We start from the raw sequence: 20,745 nt of genomic DNA on the forward strand, positions 1-20,745 counted from the left end.
AGAGCACACAACCTTGTCCCATTTACAAAAGTCATTTTTCAGGGTTACTGAGGGAAGAAATGTACGTGGATAAGCATCGAGGGAACCCAGAGGCTTTCCTGGATCCTGATTAAATGTTCTATATTAAGGACCATTCCTAGGAACCCAGCCTTCCACAAACACCTTTTCTACGGACTGCTCTCGATAACAACGTTGTGCTAACACCGCTGCTGCCGATAAGACCATTCTCCAGCCGCCCGTGCTCCCAGGGGAGCCTTGCGAAACGCTGGGAAGGCTGCTCGCTCCTCAGTCCTGACCGCCAGGACACCCCCGCCGCGCCGGCAGCGCAGGCCCGGCCGGCTAAGGGCCAGGAGAAGCTTCCAGAGGCCTCGCCGGCGGCGGCTCGGGCAGGGGCCGGCTCGCCTCAGCTAAGGGTACCGCCGCTGCCGCCCACCGCGCAGGTAAGAGCCGCAGGGGGCGACAGAGGTGACTGCGCTGCCGCACCTCTCCGCGGGAAGCGGGGGCTCTCAAGCCCCTCTCTGTTCTCACAGACACACCTTGAGGGGAAAACCCTGCGGGGAGCGTTTCTCCGGGGGAGGAGCGAGGAGCGCCGGGCAGATGGCGGCGGCCGGGAGGGGGGGACGTGGGCACCCGCCTCCCCTCACAGACCGCCGCCGCCCTTCCCGTCCCCCACCGGCCGCGCTCGCCCCTCGCGCCCGGGATCCTGGCACGGGCCGGCGCGTTACGGGAAGCTCCGCCCCCCGCCCCCTTTCGGCAACGTCACGGCTCTTGTGTGCCAATGGCGGCGCGGGTCGAGAAGGGAAGGGCGCGGGGGGGGGGGGGTACGCGGGGAGGGAGCGTGATCGGGTGTGGGGCCGCGCGTGCAGGACGGCGGCGCGATGGCGCGGCGCGGCGGAGCCGTTATTTAGGGGCTGTCTGCAGGGCATGGGGCGCCGTGGGCTGGCGGCGTCAGCGCCAGGTAAGGGCCGAGAGGGTCGCGGCCGTAGGCGGTTTTCCCCTTCTCTTCGGCTTCCTCGCCGCCTCTGTGTGTCCGTCTCCCTGAGGGGCGTCCGCCGTTGGCGGCTGTGTTGGCCCGTTCTTCCCCTCTGGGCCGTAGTCGGGCTCGGCAGGCGGCTTTGCGCCGCGGGCGGGGACGCCTTGGCGAGTGGGTGGGCGTTCGGCCAGGGCTGGCTGGCGGCCGGGGGCAGGACGGTAGCCCTGCGCCACTCAATTACCGAGCCGATTCCTCGCCTCCACCCCGGTGGCGGGGGCGTCCGGCCGCAGTCTTCCCCGCCCGCGGCCGTGAGCGGTTCTTCCCGAGCTGGGCCCGGCCCGGTGGGCTGTGAGGAGGTGCGGTGCCACCACCCGCTCCCCGCAGCGGCGTTTCGCCTCCCCTCGGCGGGCGCTGACGGAGCTGGCCCGGCGGTGGCGCTTAAAATGCAATATGGCCTCGCCCGCCGCCGGGCCGCCGAAGGCCTTCTCTGTTCGGGGGCCTGAGGGGCTGCCGAGTCGTTTTCTTGCCGTTGTGCGTAGTACCAGCTGCTGGGGTGCCCCATCCGCAGCCTTTCCCCTGTCTCGATGCGGTTTTACTGACCTGCTGGCGTGGCGCGGAGGGCGAGACCAAAGATGATCCGGGTTTTCCTCCAGTGTGGTGGTTGTTAATGCCGTCAGTCTTAATTAATAAAGGTGCTGCGACTCTCGCTGGACTCGTGTGTTTCGGGCTTTTTGAACTGTTACAAGCTTGGCCATATCATCGGCAGACTTTTTCTTGTTGCAAAGCGTTACGTTTTGTTGCCTTCACCGCAAGCGGCCTGTTCTTGTTGCCTGTAGAAAACTGCTAGCCTTGAAAGAAAGTGTTTTACACCCAGTCCAACTCCTACAGGGATTCCCTGATGAATTAGGGAGGAACGGGTGCAGTGAGCAGCCTGGGTCGTCTGCTAACTTCAGTGTGCTCCTGAGCTCCAGTCATTCTTGCACTGGGTCTCTGACGCCCTTCCTAAAGAAAAATGGTTTCATTATTTTAATCTTTCAGATGATGAAACCGAGTCACAAAGGAAAGCGGTCTGCCAAGTGTGCTGGCAGTGCAGAGGAGAATAAATCCCAGTCTCTGTTTCCATCCTTGTTTTAAGCTGACAAGGTGATTGCCAGCTGGTGGCTGCTTGTTACTTCTGAGGCATTTCTGAAGGAGAAATCTGGTAGTAGAATGCTGTGGGGGTTTAGTTTTGTCATTAGTGATCTGTCTTGCCAATGAGAAGGGGGGGGGAAGAGGGAGTCCACAGGTGAGATACTTCTGGGAGTTACAAGCTTTTTTCTTTCACCTTCTCTTCCTTTATAGAACATAAATTTTATACTTCCTAAATAGTGCTACTTTTAGAGGAATAATGATCTGTAAAAGGTATCTGCTAAAACCGTGTAACTTCTGAACTTAACAAACTTTTAATCTGTATGTTGGTGTATCACAACAGGAAAGGAGAGGATGATGAAAACTTAATTACTTCCTAGGAGTTAAGCATTAAAAATAAATAGGTGGATCTTGTTTACATGTCTAGAAATGCAGTCTCTTCAAGTAAAGCCTATATATGCATTTTTTGAGGGGAGAAAGGATACATGCACATTTATAAGTCTGTACACAACATGGAGATATGCTGTCTCCTGTGCTGCTTCTTTGGAGGATTAGCGCTAGCACAGTTGTATGTAAATAAATAAACCTCTTGGCCAATTTTTTTTTAGAATGATTTTTATATTAGCAAGAACTGTCTAAATTAGAGAACCAGCATTGGTGATTGTCAGTCTTGAAGGTCTGACTTCAAGATGAGAACACGGAATGCTGAGACATTATTTTGTATAAATTCATTTGGTTTTTAGACTAAGGCTTACTTGCTGAAGTATTTCAGAGAAAGTGATCTGCAGTTTAAGAAGGTACCAGAAAGAAGAACTTAATTCTTGCAAGCAAATATTTGGTGCCTCTAATGAGGTATTTCAATCATTTAGTCTGTGCCTCTTTGGGGGTTTTATTGAGTGCTATACTAAAACCCCAGAAGGAGGGAGAAGCCTCCTTTAGAGGCAAAGGAATGTGGAGAAATGGCTTGCCTATTTTGTGGAAGAGTAGACATACAATTTGTGTATAGGTATTTTAAATATGAAAGTGAATTTCAGAAAACTCTGTGCATATAATCTAAGATTTTTTCAAGTGATTCTCTCAGAGGTGTTTGGGGCTTTTTGAGTCTCATAAATATTTCCAAGAAGGAAGTAAGCTTGGAGGAAGGAAGGAAGCTTGCAGATTAAATACTCCTAATTAGAAAGCAGTTACAGCTTGAGTAGTCAAAATTCCTTGAGGATAGTTACAGCTTTTAGATGGGCTTTAAGTACTATCTGGCTTGTTATAAAACCTCAAGCAGTAGCTGCTGTATGCAGTATCACTTGTGTATTGGTTCCTTGGTCTGTCTGTCTGAGCTATGTGGATTCTTAGTGAGAGATTACCACTTGAAGTTGTAAGCTTAGCTCTTATTTTGGGGTTTGGGTTTTTTTTTTTTTTTGAGGAATTTCTAGAAATCCATTTGCTAGCAACCTTTGGGCTTTTGTGATTGATGTGATGATGAACTTTAATAGACCTAACACCTTCCTGTGGTGGTTGTGGTGTTAGTCATCCTTGCAAGCTGGTTTTGCTGGCAAGAATATGTTATTCTTAAACTGAAATTGTCATTTGTAGATCCCTTGGACAGTAATTGTTACCACTCTGAAATGGAGAGGTGATAACTCATCATCTGTCATATAACTGTATTCATTTTGGGGTAGTTTTCATGATTTATGAAATAAGGTTAATTTGTAAGACTTCTCTCTGATTAGAATAAATAATGATATCTGTTTTGCATGAATGCCTGATACTTCTTCAAAAAATGTTACTCACAGGTTAGTCATAAAACTCAATGCTGTTGCTACTTTGGATTTAATAATGACCCTAAAGTCAAGCATTAGCTTTCCATAGGACACTGTCTGAAGCATCAGTTTAAGGTTCAGGCATAAAGGCTTAGTGCTTTCCTTTCAAAATGGTAGCAGGATGTGAAGAATAATAGAAGTTCCATATGATTTAGACATTAAATGGGGTGATCTCATGGCATATGAGTTTCATATGTCTGTCTTTACTTCAGTAAACTGCAGCATTTTCACAGGTTTTTTTCCTCTTTAAAGTAATGTATGTTCTCCAAGTTAAGAAGCATCAGCAGTTCTGAATTTACCCTGTTTTTACTGTGTAATATTTTGATGGACTTTGATTCTTTGGCAGACTTCACTATGAAAGTAAGCTGACAAACTTCTAATATCAGTTTCTTTCTGTTTCCCTTTACTCTTCACTTAGTGGTCCACAACAACTGCATAGTGCAGATAAAATGTTGATTTGACCTTTTTTTTTTTAAAAAAAAAAGCTTCTGAACTGACTAGCTGCTTCTGTGTTAGTTAAGCATCAGGCTGAACTTTTGCCTTGGATTCCTAATACGCTGCCCCAGTCTGTATAACAGAAGACTTTGGGCTGTGCTGCGTAATTGCTGAAACTCTTGAGATTCTGTTGCCCAGACTTGCAACTTAGTCTGACTTAAAGTTGTTAATGGTGGACAATTGATGTTTAGCAGCATTTCTTTTGAATTATGGCACTATTTTTTAAGTTTTGGTATAGCTTATAGGCAGGGTTTCTGTACCATGTGCACCTGAGCATCTGTGTATGCTCAGATTAGGAAACCCTCGTTTCCATAAGAAGTATCTTTCTCACACTATTCTGAAGTATGTCTCCTTTTGTCAGTTGTAAGCCCTAATTTTTCTTGTTTTATGGTTTTCATCTAGGATGGAAGTGCGTAGTGTAAATAAGTGTACTGTTCTTTCCCTAGAACTAAATTTCCATGAAGAATCAGTCTTGTAAAAGCCAGAGGGACTGATGTTTTTTAAAATAGCACAATTAGAAGGGATTGCAATAGCTCCTTTGTGGGTTTAGAGGTGTGTAGCTTCACTCTTCAAACTACATTGATCAGCAGGGGGAAAAAAGTAAAATACATCAGAGCAGCCTAAAAGCAGATATATGCTGAACTGTAGCATGATTTTGACACTGTGTAGTCAGAACTGCTTGTTTCCTGTGAGTGGGCTTTTCACTTTCCATTGCAGGTGATGGAGCATGAGTCTGAGTTCTCTTGCCTTTCTGGAGCTGAGTGTGGTGGAATAAGTACTATAAACTGTGGAGGGTTTCTTTGCTCCCTCAAAACAGATACTAAACTTTCCAAAGTGTAAAGTAGTAGAGGTTTGGACTTCAGCTTACCATATGTAAATGAATCTGCTCAGGACAACTAAAATATTGTATTCCAAGTCTGGAAGACAGTTGAATATAGAAATGCCATTTATTTAAAAATACTAAGTCATCTTATTTTTATTTATTAAAAAAATAAATTATACTTTAGAGCAAAACATTATCATTCTATATTATTGTTTACTTCTGTTAAGTTGGTTATTGCTTTTTAAGTATTGGCTTTTATGTTCTTTCAGGTGCTTCACAGTATTTTTTATTAACATGAACTATACTTAATATGACTTAATATGACTTTAACACCAGTAGTTTTTGAGTAGTTTTGTGGAAATATCACTTAACCTGAAATAAATCATTAGAAAAAAGAAAACCAGTAACTTTGTAATGATGTAATACTTAGCTGGCACTGCCATTATTGTAATCATGATAGCAAATGGGAGAGAAATGCTATATTGAATATTTTTTAAAAAAACTTTCCTTTTTGTCGTTCTCAATCTGCTTCATTCTTTAGTCTTCATTGTGGAAGCTGCTTCTGCGCTTAATCTGCAGCTTTTGGCAATTAGCAGGGAAAGCAGAGCTGCAGCTTCTGTCCACCTAGCTTGTAGTTGCTCTCAGGGCTCTCATGAGTTTCAGATCTTCTGCAGCTCACATTGTTCAACTTAAATAGCTTTAAATGAATCTCACTTAAAATAACAACTCTTAAGGTCTATCCTTGATAGAGCACAACAAGCTTTAAGTAGCAGGCAGTATTTCTGATAAATTTTAGAGTAAGCTAAGACACTAAAATAGATTCATATGTGCTGGTTTTAGTCAGTGTCTGACCTAAATCAAAGAGAATATTCTTCTAAGTTTGATTTTATTCACCATGTGAATTTATTAAAGTTTATGCAACCAGTTGGGATTTTAAAATGCAGAAAGGTGTGGGTAGGTAGAAACCTTTTTTTTTCTTCCAGATATTGGAAGGGTTTACATCCATAAGCAAAAAATCAATAGGTTTAGTTCTCTTGCTGTATGCTTGTAATAAATATCTAAAGATGTATTGCACTTAAAGCTGTGTAATGGTTTTCATATCCAGCCCAGTGAGAGTACTTGAGTGTAACACAGAAAAAATGAACAGTATTTTGATTCTCAACTCCATACAACTACAGTCAGATTATAAATAAGTCTTGTTATTTAGTTTAAAAAAAACCCACACAAAATTCTAGTTACAAATGCAAATGCTTCTTAACATGATTGGCAATATTTCTATTATAAAATTTCTACATAGAAAATTTTGGAGGGCTTTGAGTGATGAACTCACAAATATAGATGCAAATAAAGATACTGCTGAGTGGTTCTGATAGTAGCTGTTTCAGTCGCAACTGAAACACATGTATGTAGGTGAGCCCTACAAAGACTGCTGTAAAGATTTTTAGATTGGCTTTTGTTTAGTTGTTGGTTTCCAATTCTTGTGAATAGAGATTTTCTTTACCTTATACTTTTTACCTTTATTTGGGGAAAAAAAAAAAAAAAAAAGGAAGGAGGGCTTAGATATGCTGATGCCTAAGGAATGAGGTTCTAGCTTGGTACTGATACATCAGTGCTTAAATTGTCTTGTCTAGTTTTATTGATCTATACGAAATGCTTTGTGTCTTTCTGTCTTTATAACAAACTACATGCAACCAAAGCAAAGGAGTATTTCCTGCCATAAATTGCAGTTTCTTTTCCTTCTGATAATAGTAAATGTAGCTTTTAAATTTTTTCCTTTCTAGGGAATACTGTGGAATTCCTTGAACTTCTTAGTGAGTTGCCTTTTATAGGGGTAAAGCTCAGAATGTCAGTTTCCGAAGAAGCTTTGTCAGGTTAGTGAAAATAAAACTTCAGAAGCAGGGTTGCTACATGCAGTCTCATCTCAAGTCTCAATAAACCTAGAAATTCTATGTGTAGGTTCTAGCTATAAGAACAGTATGAAGTCTGCTTCCAGAGATCAGATTATGGATTAAGTGCCCTATTTGACTAAGCCAATCTACCTATTCCTGTAAAGATGCATAAATGTAACTAAAAATAATATAGCTGATATTCTTAGCAGAGAATGGTCACTTGCTTTTAGCAGTTTAGGTCTGCTTTATAACTGCAAGTTGAGAAATCCAGAAGAGACTTTATGGCTTCAAAACAACTGGAGTGGAAGCTAGTCTGTGAATGCTTCAGTTTAGAGAAACTGTTTTACAGAATTGTCAAAACAGAGAAAAAGTGAACTCTGCTGTGATATAGAAATAAAGAGCATAAGAGTTTAAAAAACACTTTCCAACCTCTGAGGAATTACAAACTCCCGTGTAAGGTTTTGAGTAATTAGTTAATACTTTTTGTATAGTAGTCAACAATTCTTGATATTGTAAAGCACACCACTTCCATTCTTAAATGTATTTTAAGTCACTCTTGTGAATGAGACACATAGCTTGTGGAGAGTTGTTCTGAACCTTGTGCAAAGCATTTATATCAGTGCTTTGATAGCTAGGTAAGTATTAGTAAGGTTCTGTTTTAAAACCTGAGCCACAGTGTTATGTTCTATATTCTAACTGAACCTCCTACAGAAGTACCAGTGAGGTTTGTTTCCATGTAAGCCACTAAAACCTTAAGCTGATGGATTTCTTAAATTTGTAACTAAAGAGGCTTTAAACTGTATTAGTTGTTTTAAGTAGACATTGAATTTTGTTACAGCAGTGAGTAAAATGGAAACAGTATGTCCATTCTTTCTCTAGAGTGAGAAGATACTAACTCTTTCAGGAAAATAAATGTGCGTACCTGAGAAATTGTCATAGACGAAATAAAAGTCTGAATTTGACAGTGATCTAAAGTGAAGAGTAATAGTTTAAAAAAAAAAAATGTTTCTCCATTACAGGAATTCTGTGCAGCATGTTTTCTGTGTGGAACTGGGTGGTCCATGGCTTATATCTGCTCTTGAGTATTTGTTCCCTTGAAGGTAAGACTTCTGTGTCTCAAATACAAGATACATGTAGAACTTCTTTAATCGGGTACTTGAAGCACATACTTGCTTTTTGTCTAGATATTTGTGGGGTGGGAGCAGAAAGCAAGGTGTATTAGGATAGTGAGACCTAGTCTGTACTCTTAATACTATGGTAAAATAATGCATGTTAAATACTACTACTACTAGTCACTACTACTATTCATTGCTCATCTGTGTACAGAGATAGTGAAGAGCAACTTTGGTCAGTGGAAGGTTCCTTTGGTTCCACTGACATATGTGGAACTGGTCACTGTATCAAACTCAAGTGGTGAAATGGTACCTAATGAAAGCACGTCTTCATCAGACTAGATGCTGTTAAAGCAATAAGCTGCCAGTGAACTAGTGTAGTGTAGCGAGGCTAGAAGTTAGAGCTGTCAGCCACTGCTACTGTATAGCAAGTGATCATCCTCAAAAGATGTTTAGTATGGCTGTTGATTCAAGGCAGTATTTCAGTCATCTATTTCATCTTTAAAACTTGACGCTTTTGTCTTTATGTGCCTCCACAGCAATAGTCACAGTTTTATTGTGTTGAAGTTCCTTGGTAAAAGAGTACTATGAAATGTACAGACCTCACTATAATTCACAAATATGGTTATGGTATATACACTGAAGCTTTTGAAATGGACAAATCAAGTATTTAACTGTTTGCAATTCTTCTAAAACTAGTCCACCACAACAAAGGTGCATGCTTATCCCAATTTTTTATTGTTAACTTTCTCAACAGAAGATACCTTTTTTAACTGCAGGAGTAACTTCAAGTATATTACCTGCCTCCCTCAAAACATACTAAACATTCAATTCTTGACTCTCCTTTTCCTCTAAAGGCCCCTGTTTATTAATAGAGCTTTTCTTGCTTGGTAAAATGCTTTTGCAAAGTCTAGGGAACACTGTGCTGGTTTTACCCCTTAAATCTCCTTGGTGGTCCACTCATTTCAGTTTTATAACTGTCAAGTAACTAATTCATTTCCTGCTTAGACACAGGTAGTATTTTAACATTACACTTGTGTTGTATGAGCAATATTGATTATGGAATGCTCTGTAGTTTTTAATAAAGATGCAATTCTTTTTAGTTTCAGGTGGACTTGTACAGTCATGTGGTCACATCATTCCAGAGTCTCCTGTATTGGCCCTTGGTTCTAATTTCACAGCATTATGCATTTTGAATGAGAGTTGTCTTGACTTTGGCAATATCTATGCTAATCAAATTATTTGGAAAATTAAAAATAGAGTGGTACCTAAAGAACAGTATCGTGAAATAAACAGAACAGTTTCCAGTGTCACATTTAATGACACTTCTTCACTAGCAACTCCTCTGACATGCAACATTTTAGCAGATGGACAGATCGAGCAGAACATTTATGGAATTACAGTTACAATAGGCTGTAAGTACTATTTTTCTTGCCTTTTACTCTGGTCCTAAGAAAATTTCTTCTGAGGAGAATGCAAACAATAGAAAGTGTGCACATTTTGAGACACATATTTCCATTCTCTCAGTTGCTGGATAACTGTATAAAAGCATTGTCAAATTACATCCTATCTGTCCTGGTTTTGACTGGGATAGAGTTAATTTTCTTCCTAGTAATGGGTATAGCACTGTGTTTTGGTTTTAGGATGAGAATAATGTTGATAAAACATTGATGTTTTGGTTGTTGCTGGGCAGTGTTTATACTAAGTCAAGAACTTTTTGGCTTCTCATACTGCCCTGCCAGCAAGGAGGCTGAGGGTGCACAAGAAGCTGGGAGGGGACACAGCCAGGACAGCTGACCCAAACTGGCCAAAGGGCAACATGATATGGGCCATACCATATGATATCATACTCAGTATATAGCTTGGGTGAAGCTGGCTGGGGGCTGGACCATGGCTTGGGAACTAGCTGGGCATTGGTGGTCTACAAGTGGTGAGCAATTGTGCTGTCCATTACTTGTTTTGTATTATTTATTAATTATCTTCCTTTTCTGTCTTTATGTCAACCCACAAGTTTTACCTGTTTTCCAATTCTCTCCCTCATCCCACTGCGGGGGGGTGAAGTGAGCGAATGGTTGTGTGGGTGTTTTAGCTGCCCGCTGGGTTAAACTGCGACACCATCAAAGCTGGTAAATATGCACAGAATAAAGTTTCTAAAAACAGAAAATACTTGAGTATCTCAATGTTGAAATAGGAAGAAAACAGAACAACAGAAAACAAAAGAAAAATGTTGAAACAGGAATATTTAAATTACAGAAAGAAGATGTGAATTTAACTGAAATAAATCCTAGGAGATCAACTAACTTTCCTTACTTCTGGCTTCTGTTATAGTGTTCAAGGAAATACAATAAGGTTGCGTGTCCTGCTTTCATAACAACACTGTGAAACTGATGTTTACTTCATTAATGGACTGAAATATTTAGTCCATCTGTATTACTAAAGCTAACCTGAACTGCCTTAAGGATGGAATGTACTACTTGGATTACTCTACCTCTATACATAATTAGTTAAAAGTATTTTTTAATAAACTTTTCTTGTTCAAGCATGATAGCACTTGCATAGTTCTGAGCAAGTGCTCTTTGAGACACGAGGGAGGTCTTGAGAAAGCAACATGAATAACTGAATATACTGCTTCTTAATTAGTTGGTGGACCATTTATGAAGTAAGTGTTCAACTGTCTGTCATAGCAGGATATGAATGGCTGATGACTTCTGTTGCCTCCTAGTGTTGGCAAAAGGTATTGCAGTTGCTGCATGGTCTGTGTACAAAAGGCTGGCTTGCGTTCACAATTTAAATTAAGGTAGATCTAGAACGAGTTACAAAATGCTTTCACAGAACAACAGTGTTTTCTATTTCAACTTCTGAGGAGTAAATATCTTACCAGAAAAGATGTGACAGGAAAAATATGTGGAAAGGTGGGGACAGATACAATATCTTAAGGTGATAAACTGAATGACAGTACAGATAACATTCTGCAGTTGTAATTCACATATGAATCTCGAAATGCATTTGTATTTAAAGCTACTGTATTTTCATACTGTCAATTAAAGAGAAATTTTGCAAACAATGAGAATAACAGGTTTGAGAAGAATACGACTATTCAGGAGCAAAACTATAAAGTTCATAAGGTAGTTGTGTTGAAAATAGCATTCTCCTTGAAAGGAAGTAAGGATCTTCAAGTATATTGTACTATTGTAAATAGTGATACTCTAACAGCTAGAAACAAACTTTGTATGCTATGATTTGAATTTAAGAAGTAAAAAAAAAAAGTTCAGCTGCACTCGGAAGGTTTCTTGCACACTAGTAGAGTGCATTGATGAAGATACCTTATCTTGTAGATGTTCGCAGCTAAAGCATCCTTCTGTAGCTTGGGTGGGGGAGAATAAGTCTATCTCCATTGCGTTAGAGCTCAGGTTATTGGCAAAGTCAACATATACCAATCCAGTTGTAGTGCTCATTAGCATTTTCTTCTGTGTGAATTAAAATAGATTTAGATAAGATGTTTGATATCAGGTTTTCTGCCTCAAAGAATAAAAAAATCTTCTGTGCTGTTCCTTACTGTCAGGTGCTTGCTCCTTATACAGCCTACTGTTTCTCAGAGCAACTGGTTAAGCTGCTTGACTTCCATTGCTGGATGGTATTTAGCACTTTTGCCCCCTCCTGTAGAAATAAATCTAACTATAAATACTTCTGATGTTCACTGAAATTGCTCTAATGGGACACTTAGCATGATTCTTACTGGATTGAAATGTGTATATGGATTAATTATCGCTAACTTTTTCTGTACAGTGCCCCCAGAGAAGCCCAAGAACTTAAGTTGCATTGTGTATCAGGTGACAAAACTCATATATCCCATGACTTGTACTTGGAACCCTGGAAGGCATACATTCCTGGACACTCACTTTAGGTTGAAATACAGATGGTAAGTAGCCCTCTGTAGAATAAATAACTTTGAAGAATATCTGTAGGCTAAACTAGACTTCCTTGAAATTTCTTGATACCTTGGAAGAAGTTCACATTTAAAGTAATTCTAAGTCGATCTTGAAATTTTGTTGTTGCACTTGTTCTGAAGTAACAGCTATCTCCTATTTTTCCATTCTTCCGATACATGATTAGTATGGCTTGAGTACAGTACACCTAATCGTTAAGTGGCTGGACCCGACTTATATATTTTACGCTGTTCTGTGCTATTCTAAACAAGTCAGACATCCCTGTTCATTGCAGGAGCATCGGGCTAGATGACATTTAAAAGTCCCTTCCAACCCAAACCATTCTAAGTAGAGAAACAGCCATATAGTGATTGGATTTTATAGAGGTATTATCTACTTGGTACTTCCTAAGAATTCAGAATGGTGTTTGTCCACAATTCTAACATGAAAGCTTCAGCAGAAGTATTTCTCCTGTGAAAGCAAATGATCTTAAGTATTTTTCACTCTTCAAATAGTTTCTTGTAGTTTAAAATGGAGTTGACAGAATTGTTGCTGTGCTCTGGAAACACGAATGACTGCCTACAGCTGGTTCCGTCCACACCATTCCACTAAAGTCTTTTGGTAAAAAGCGTAGTAAAAGTATGGATAGATTAAAAAAAAAACTTAATTCTTTGTAAATCTCCTGATGCCCATAGAACTATCTGCTGTTAGTGTAACAGAAGATGGTGAACAGAAATGATGATGTGTTGCAGCTGTAACATTGTACTCTTGAAGGGTATGCAGGTAATACTGACATCTTTTCATTCATGAACATGCTTCTAGTTACTAGCCATATTGCTTTTGATTAAATGTATCAAGAATTGATCTTAAGCGAAGTCATGTTCTTATACAACTTTATAATTACAATACTGTAGCTTGTGCTTTTGAAGATATGTGACTTGACATCAAGAGATTTTATTCTAGTTTCTGTTGTAATGCAATCATGCATTTGTGGCTGAACAAGCCATTCTAGTCTCTTTGCTTTTTCTTCCTGCCCATCTGCTTACAAAGATAATGGCAGAGGGGAAACAGAAGAGCTAAACTGATTGGTCAGTCTAGTCAACTTAAAAAGATTCTCTAAAGGAAACCAAACTTACTGCTTTATACCTTGTTTTTCCTTCTCTTTTATTTAGGCCACAAGAGAACTTTCCTGACTGTATACCAAAAGATGTAAACAATTCTTGCACGATTAGTGACGTCCAATTCTTTGTTAACCTGGAGGTCTGGGTGGAAGCAGTAAATGCTCTTGGGAAGGCTGAATCTGATCCTCTTGTTCTTGATCCCATTGAAATTGGTAACTATTGCCTCTTAAAGCATTAGTAGTCCATAACTGCTGCTTCTGTACATTTTGCTGAATTGGTATGTTAATGTTTCTTCACTATAAAAAATTAATACTGCCAAAATAATGTTGACTAGAACTTGAATTGTGCTGGACAAAGGTATGGAAGGTGAGAGATTTGATCACAATTCAGATAGCAAGTTCTTGTTGAGTAGTCTGCTTTAGAAACTATTGTGAAGTAGCAGCTATTTGAGCTTGTGGAAGGCTTTAGTGGTAGTGTTACACCATAGTGTACCAACTGCTAGAGGCATAATAAAATACAACTGTAGAGTTGACTCTAACTTCTTCTTTTTTAGTTAAACCTCTGTCTCCACACAACTTAACAGTCAACTCAGGAATACTACCTACTGTTCTGAAGCTTTCCTGGGAAAATAGGATTTCAGCAGCTGTGATGAAACTGAAATTCAATATTCGCTATAGGATCATTGGCAACACAAACTGGATGCAGGTAATACCATTAATGTTCCTTGTCACTCTTCTGCTGTAACCCAGCCATTTGTCAAACTGGAGAAGTTCCCTCACTGCTGCAATTCAGAGGATTCACTTAATTATTCTTAGGCCTTATGTGGCCTCCCAAGGTGTTTACTGGCCTGTTCACAAAGAGTATGATCCAGGCTTTTTGGCACAATCTAGAGTACAGTGACCTTGTCTTTTCTTTGTGGATGTCTCTGCTGTCCTCTCCATCATGTTGCAGTATGTTTATTTTTAATTTTTATTCTGTACATGGAACTTCTAGAACATTCATTAACTTCTACATTCCCATGCACATGGAAAGTTACTGATCTAAATGTCATTGAAAGCTTGGGCAAACACTGTACAGTGCTGGGATGCCTTTTTGAACTTGCAATATCTGCACTGGGTCACAACAACCCAATGTAATGCTACAGGCTTGGGGAAGAGTGGCTAAAAAGCTGCCCAGCAGAAAAGGACCTGGGGGTCGACAGCTGGCTGAAGATGAGCCAGCAGTGTGCCCAAGTGGCCAAGAAGGCCAACAGCATCCTGGCTTGTATGAGAACTAGTGTGGCCAGCAGGACTAGGGAAGCAATGGTCCCCCTGTGCTGGGCACTGGTGTGGCTGCATCTCAAGTCGTGTGTTCAGTGTTGGTCCCCTCACTACAAGAAAGACATTGAGGTGCTGGAGCGTGTCCAGAGAAGGGCAACGAAGCTGGTGAAGGGTCTACAGCACGAGTCCTGTAAGGAGCAGCTGAGGGAACTGGGGTTGTTTAGCCTGGAGAAGAGGAGGCTGAGGGGAGACCTTATTGCTGCCTACAATTACTTGAAAGGAGGTTGTAGCCAGCTGGGTGTTGCTAATCTAAGATCAAAAAAAAAGCATACGAAAATAAACTCACCTATTAGCAAAAGTATAAACTATTCTAAAAGAAACTATTTCCAATGTCAGTTAAGAAACAATGTTCTGTATTAGCGAAAGCAATGATCTTGGATTCTCTGGCATTATTGGAGGCTTCTAGCACATGTATTTTGCAATCAATCAAACAGATAACATAGCAAAGTTCTGAAATGTGAGGCAGGATATTGCAGATCAGTATGTAGAAGAATTATATGGGAAAAGGAGAGAGACATGCAAACTAAAAAAGAAAACACAAAATCAGAGATTGTCCTGAGATAGCCACTTAACTATTCTAGTGTATGTATTGTATTATACCTGGTAAATACGTACAACTATGACCCTTGATAGTTGAAGCTTTTGGAAATAAGAGGGGAGGAAAACTGTTGTTTGTATTGGGTGTGTATGTGGTTGGGGAGTGCTCTTGGATGGGAGCTATAGTAGCACAGAACTTGTCTTTACAATTTTTGATCAGTGCCTCTAAGATCTTTCTTCCATTTATAGGTTCCTCCAGAAGATACAGCTTCACCAAGAACTTCATTCAGTGTTCAAGGGCTCAGACCCTACACAGAGTATGTCTTTTCAATTCGTTGCATGAAGGAAGATGGAGTAGGCTACTGGAGTGACTGGAGTGAAGAGAAAACTGGGGTCACCACTGAAGATAGTAAGTACTATATGAAAGTAGGTTACTGACTTTCCAAAAGTGTGAGTGCTCAGTAGTTTGACAATAGCCAGCTGAAGTTATGTATCCTAAGTTGAGCTGTTTGGTTGTATATACAACAAGGCTCTCCCGAGTTACTTTCAGTATTGACTGACTTAACCCATGCGTTCCAGGGAGCACAAGAATAGCTTCCCATAAAGCTAATCTAGAGGTGCTCCCTGAAAACAGCTACAACAGGAGGTAGAGAAGAAAAGCTTTCTCAACAGAAAGTTATATTCTCATAGTCTTTTAGAAGATACGTAGCCTCCATGCTTTTTTTCTGTTCTTAAGGTTATCCTCTTTAACAGAAGCTATTCTGCCTGTGTGAAAGTTTGGTTTTGGTAGATGGACTGCCTTAGTTTATGAACAACATGTTGTTTAGGAGACCATTAGATAAAGTCGTAGGTGAACAAGCATCAGAAAGTACGAAATAGAAGATTTTAGTCATATAGGGTACGTAGACTTCTTCACAAACTTAGTAAAGCAATGATAGGAAATAACGTGCATATGGGAAGTATAGCCTCTTATGCACCAAATCATCTAAATAAAACCCTCTGGTTTACTCTTAATGTTTCCCAATGTATCCTGCATCTACAACACTTTCTTGCTTGTCAGTCACAGCTGCCTCTGCAGTGTCTTTTACCCACTTGATTGTTGCGCATAGAATATTGTAAACGAGAGCCTTGCTGCTCATCACTGATACGGTTGTCACTGTGGGAGGTGTAAGAATGAAAATGCCATGTGTAAACTGCTGACTTTAAGCAAGATTGAGTCTATGTGGAAAATGGTTTTATTTTGGCTATATTTAATCACAAAATAACTTTCCTTATAATTTCCCTTCCTGATTACATAATTATTGGAGTTATCTTGTAGGTCTGGACTTCTGTCCCTTTGCAGTAGGACTAAACACTGAATTACTGCTGTCCTCATTTAATGAGGGAAACCTCTTATCAGCATCAGCTCTTTCATGGCAGCATTTGGATCGTGTTTAGTCTTTCACAAAAGAACTTTGCAAGCAGGATATGTACAACTTCAAAGTATAAACTGATTACTAAAGATATACAACAGATAGCAAACTACCAGATTAAGCTTTAAGTTTACAGCCCTGGGAAAAAAAAATGCTTAAGAACCTTGTGGAACAAATTCTCACCATTGCAAAGTAACTGCCGTGCACCAAAGCTGTTCACATTACAACCAGCTCATCAACTTGGCTGGCCTTTCAAATCCTTGTGAATCTCCAGTCAGCTGTTATGTCCAGTTCCATTGAACTGTATGTTGTGCAGCTGTGCTCTGTTGCCCTGGACTCATAGTCCTTCAGAACAGTGGCACTGAGACTGTTGGTGCACTCAGTGTTGTCTAAGATCTGTATCCACTGCATTCCACAGCATGTTTTCATTTCACTTCAGTGACTGCTTCCAGTTGCTCCGAGCGCATGCATTTCTTGATCTGTACCATGGCATTGAAGTAGCTACAACTCAGTGTTACGAATTTTCTATACCTCACAGCTCACGGAAGTCATTGCAGTATTTCCTCACTAGAGAGGCTCTCCTGCAAGTTTGTTCTTAAGTACAGAGACTGTGCCTTCTGCCACTGAGTTGTGCCAGAACCCTTAGTTGAGTATATTTAGTGTTTTCTCTTAACTGATATTTTTTTAATTTTGTTTGGCTGTTTTGTTTTGCAGCATTTCATGACTTAGCAATTGTTGCAGCAACTGTAAACTCATACAAAGTAAAGTTCATAGAATCATAGAATGGTTTGGGTTGGAAGGGACCTCAAAGATCATCTAGTTCCAACCCCCCTGCCATGGGCAGGGACACCCTCCACTAGATCACGTTGCCCAAAGCCCCATCCAACCTGGCCTTGAACACTGCCAGGGATGGGGCCTCCACAACCTCTCTGGGCAACCTGTTCCAGTGCCTCACCACCCTCACAGTAAAGAATTTCTTCCTAATATCTAATCTAAATCTGCCCTCTTTCAACTTAAAGCCATTCCCCCTTGTCCTGTCACTCCATGCCCTTGTAAACAGTCCCTCTCCAGCTTTCCTGTGGGCCCCTTTAGGTACTGGAGGGCTGCTATAAGGTCTCCCCGGAGCCACCTTTTCTCCAGGCAGAACAATCCCAACTCTCTCAGCCTGTCCTCACAGGAGAGGTGCTCCATCCCTCTGATCAGCTTCGTGGCCTCCTCTGGACTCGCTCAAACAGCTCCATGTCTCTCCTGTATTGGGGCCCCCAGAGCTGGACGCAGTACTCCAGGTGGGGTCTCAAGAGCAGAGTAGAGGGGCAGAATCACCTCCCCTCGACCTGCTGGTCATGCTGGTTTTAATGCATCCCAGGATATGGTTGGTTTTCTGGGCTGCAAGTGTACATTGTTGGGAGGTCATGTTGAGCTTTTGATCCACCAACACCCCCAAGTCCTTCTCCTCAGGGCTGCTCTCAAAGTTGCACAACAGTAACTAAGCAGTAATTATTGGAACACTGATATTAAAATCACACCCATGCATTTATTACAGCATAAAAAAATCATGTTCTTAAATAGCAGATTCTGACATTGTCAATTAACAGAACAAAACCACATGCAGCCTATATAGAAACACAACCTAGACCTATGCCTTTAGCCCTTTAATTTCCTCTCCAGATAAAAGCCCCAGGCTTTGATGTGTAACTTAGCTTTCTGTGCTCTGTTTTCCTTTTGTTATTGATCTGAATAGCCCACTTAGAATGAACTGGAACTAATTTAATGTCTTTAATAGATGCTTGAGAGATGCTAAGTGGTATCTTCTTGAATCTGAACCTCTGTTGGTGTCAGAACACACTGCATTAGTGTCTTGCTTCTTGCTAAAGATAAAATGAACTCATTTCAGTGTGCAGTAACCTGTTGAGGAAAGCCTGTGTCATTAGTTGTGATATACTGCAAATGTAAAGAGTCTGGTTTTTGCTGGTGGAACAGCATTTTAACATTGTAGCTACCCTTCCTAATGACATGACAACAGGGTAGTCACACTTCTGCATTACTTGCTAATCAGTTAGCATTTTTTTTACTATTGTAGCAATAAGTTGACAGTAAAATAATTTGCTATTTTGAGTTTGCTTACAGATAACTTCAGAGCTGTGGTCTCCTCTTGCAAATGCCTAGGTACATTTGCAAATTTATAGGACAGTGGGATAACTTAAGTTGGAAAGGAGCTCATGAGATCTGTAGTTCCCTGATCCTTTATCTACCAAGTGTTGGGCTCACATAAGGGACTTCAAGTTGGAATTTTGGCAAAACATGTACCAAAATTTTATTAATTGATTTTTTAATTATTTTTTTACTGTACAGTTGCCTATTGCAAAGATTAAATGAAACAAGCAGACACTGGACACTTAAGTGTCCATTATTATACCATTTTTATTGCTTCCAGTCAAATTATAAAACTGACTTTTAGATGTTGTGCTTGTCTAAGACTTAGACCATATACCAGAAGATTCCACATCTGCTTGCCTTCTGCATTCAAAAGATTTGGTGTTTGTCTAAGTAGCAAGCTACCAAGATACAGGTGTACTTATCACTATTACGTTCAAGAAGGTATACTTCTGTATTTCCATATCTTTTTATCAAAGTGTTATGTTTCCAAATGTTAAGTACTGTATCTATGAAGTGACGTTTCAGTGGAATTCTTAAATGCAAAGGTGCCAATGTACAGTCATGATGCTGAAGAATAATGCAGGCTTTCCAGCAATTTTGAAGCCTTTTGGCAATTGTTTTACTACCTAATCGTTATCAAGAAACATCTACTTTGCACTTCCAAATAGTGACTGTAGCCAAGCATATCCAGCAGAGCAGGTTTGCTGAATTGCTGTGTATATTACAATAATATGCTGTGTGATTTCTGGGGATTCTAGAATTGGTAAATCACCCTCAAAGGAAGTTGATTTTAAAAGCTTGTTTAGCTTCCTCCTGAATCATCAGTAGCAGCAGCATTGGGAATCACTTGCTGATTTATAACTTTAAAGAGAACTAAGTGATGTGGAGATTTTATGTCTGTTTTTTTCCAGGAACTTGGTTAATATCAGTTAGAAATTCTTCCAATTCTAGGGTTGTGAGGAGTAAGCTACTTTAGCTTGGTCCCGTTTCCATTTCATTCCTACTTTGATAGCCTTGCAAGATTGGCTTTGTTTCTGGCCTATACTGATCCTCTATGGAGCCAGTGAACGGATCTTCTGGTTGTGTGCTTGACACTTAGTAGGGAGTCTGTTCTTCCCTCTGACTACTACAAATAATTGGTGATATCTGTTTAGCTTCTAAGTCAGACTAACTTTTTTTAATGTACTTTAGCCTTTCCTGCTTGCATTCTTCCTGGTTTCCTTTCTGTAATATCCTACCTCGTCCTTAGTGCCTTCCAAGGTGCTTCCTTCTTAAACAGTCTATTTAGTGCAGCATTTCAGTGTATGTCTTTTAAACAGAGTTAAACCAATACAGGTTTCATTGTCAAAACACCACTTCATGCTTGGAGCTTAACTGCACTGAATCACAGAATGGTTTGGGTTGGAAGGGACCTTAAAGATCATCTAGTTCCAACCCCCCTGCCATGGGCAGGGACACCCTCCACTAGACCAGGTTGCCCAAAGCACCATCCATCCTGGCCTTGAACACTCTAGGGAGGGGGCATCCACAACCTCTCTGGGCAGCCTGGTCTAGTGCCTCACCACCCTCACAGTAAAGAATTTCTTTCTAACATCTGATCTGTCAACTTAAAGCCATTCCCCCTTGTCCTGTCACTCCATGCCCTTGTAAACAGTCCCCTTCCAGCTTTCTTGTAGGCCCCTTCAGGTACTGGAAGGCTGCTGTAAGGACCAGAAATGCATCATTATTTATCATAATTGAGTTCCCAGTAATGTTTTGACTGAATTCACATGTAATCTTATATTGGAGAAGTAAGAAAAAGATTGTAGTACATACCCTACTTGTGTAAATAAAATGAAATTTATTTGTATGTAATGGCATTGCTTCAGCTCTATGTAAAACTTACTTTCTCTGGATGATATATTGTAAAAGATTCTTTCAATATTCTAGTCACTAGTTTTCAACTCCTAATGATTGTATGATTTTTTTATTCTATGGTTACTATCTCAGCCTGAGCAATAAGGATTTCAGGACTGCCTGCCTATTTAGTCTGCATTGCT

The 20,745-nt window shown here is 40.5% G+C and overlaps 1 protein-coding gene across 4 annotated transcripts in view; it reads left to right on the forward strand.

Annotated features, from left to right (window-relative positions):
- The first annotated feature begins 223 nt into the window (after nucleotides 1–223).
- The window catches only part of IL6ST (interleukin 6 cytokine family signal transducer), a 34,274-nt gene continuing 13,752 nt past the window's right edge, over nucleotides 224–20,745 (forward strand). For 2 of the 4 annotated variants that reach the window (XM_075739354.1, XM_075739355.1), the window contains exons 1-7: nucleotides 826–958; nucleotides 8,142–8,222; nucleotides 9,338–9,649; nucleotides 12,021–12,153; nucleotides 13,333–13,493; nucleotides 13,835–13,986; nucleotides 15,387–15,546. In XM_075739354.1, the coding sequence (XP_075595469.1) occupies nucleotides 925–958; nucleotides 8,142–8,222; nucleotides 9,338–9,649; nucleotides 12,021–12,153; nucleotides 13,333–13,493; nucleotides 13,835–13,986; nucleotides 15,387–15,546 (1,033 nt within the window). In that variant the 5' untranslated portion in view covers nucleotides 826–924. Of the gene's footprint in view, nucleotides 441–815; nucleotides 959–8,141; nucleotides 8,223–9,337; nucleotides 9,650–12,020; nucleotides 12,154–13,332; nucleotides 13,494–13,834; nucleotides 13,987–15,386; nucleotides 15,547–20,745 lie in introns of those variants that run through there. The other 2 variants (XM_075739353.1, XM_075739352.1) reach the window with 2 other exon arrangements.

Source organism: Balearica regulorum, chromosome Z (assembly GCF_011004875.1).
Source record: "Balearica regulorum gibbericeps isolate bBalReg1 chromosome Z, bBalReg1.pri, whole genome shotgun sequence".
In the NCBI taxonomy this organism is placed as follows: domain Eukaryota; kingdom Metazoa; phylum Chordata; class Aves; order Gruiformes; family Gruidae; genus Balearica; species Balearica regulorum.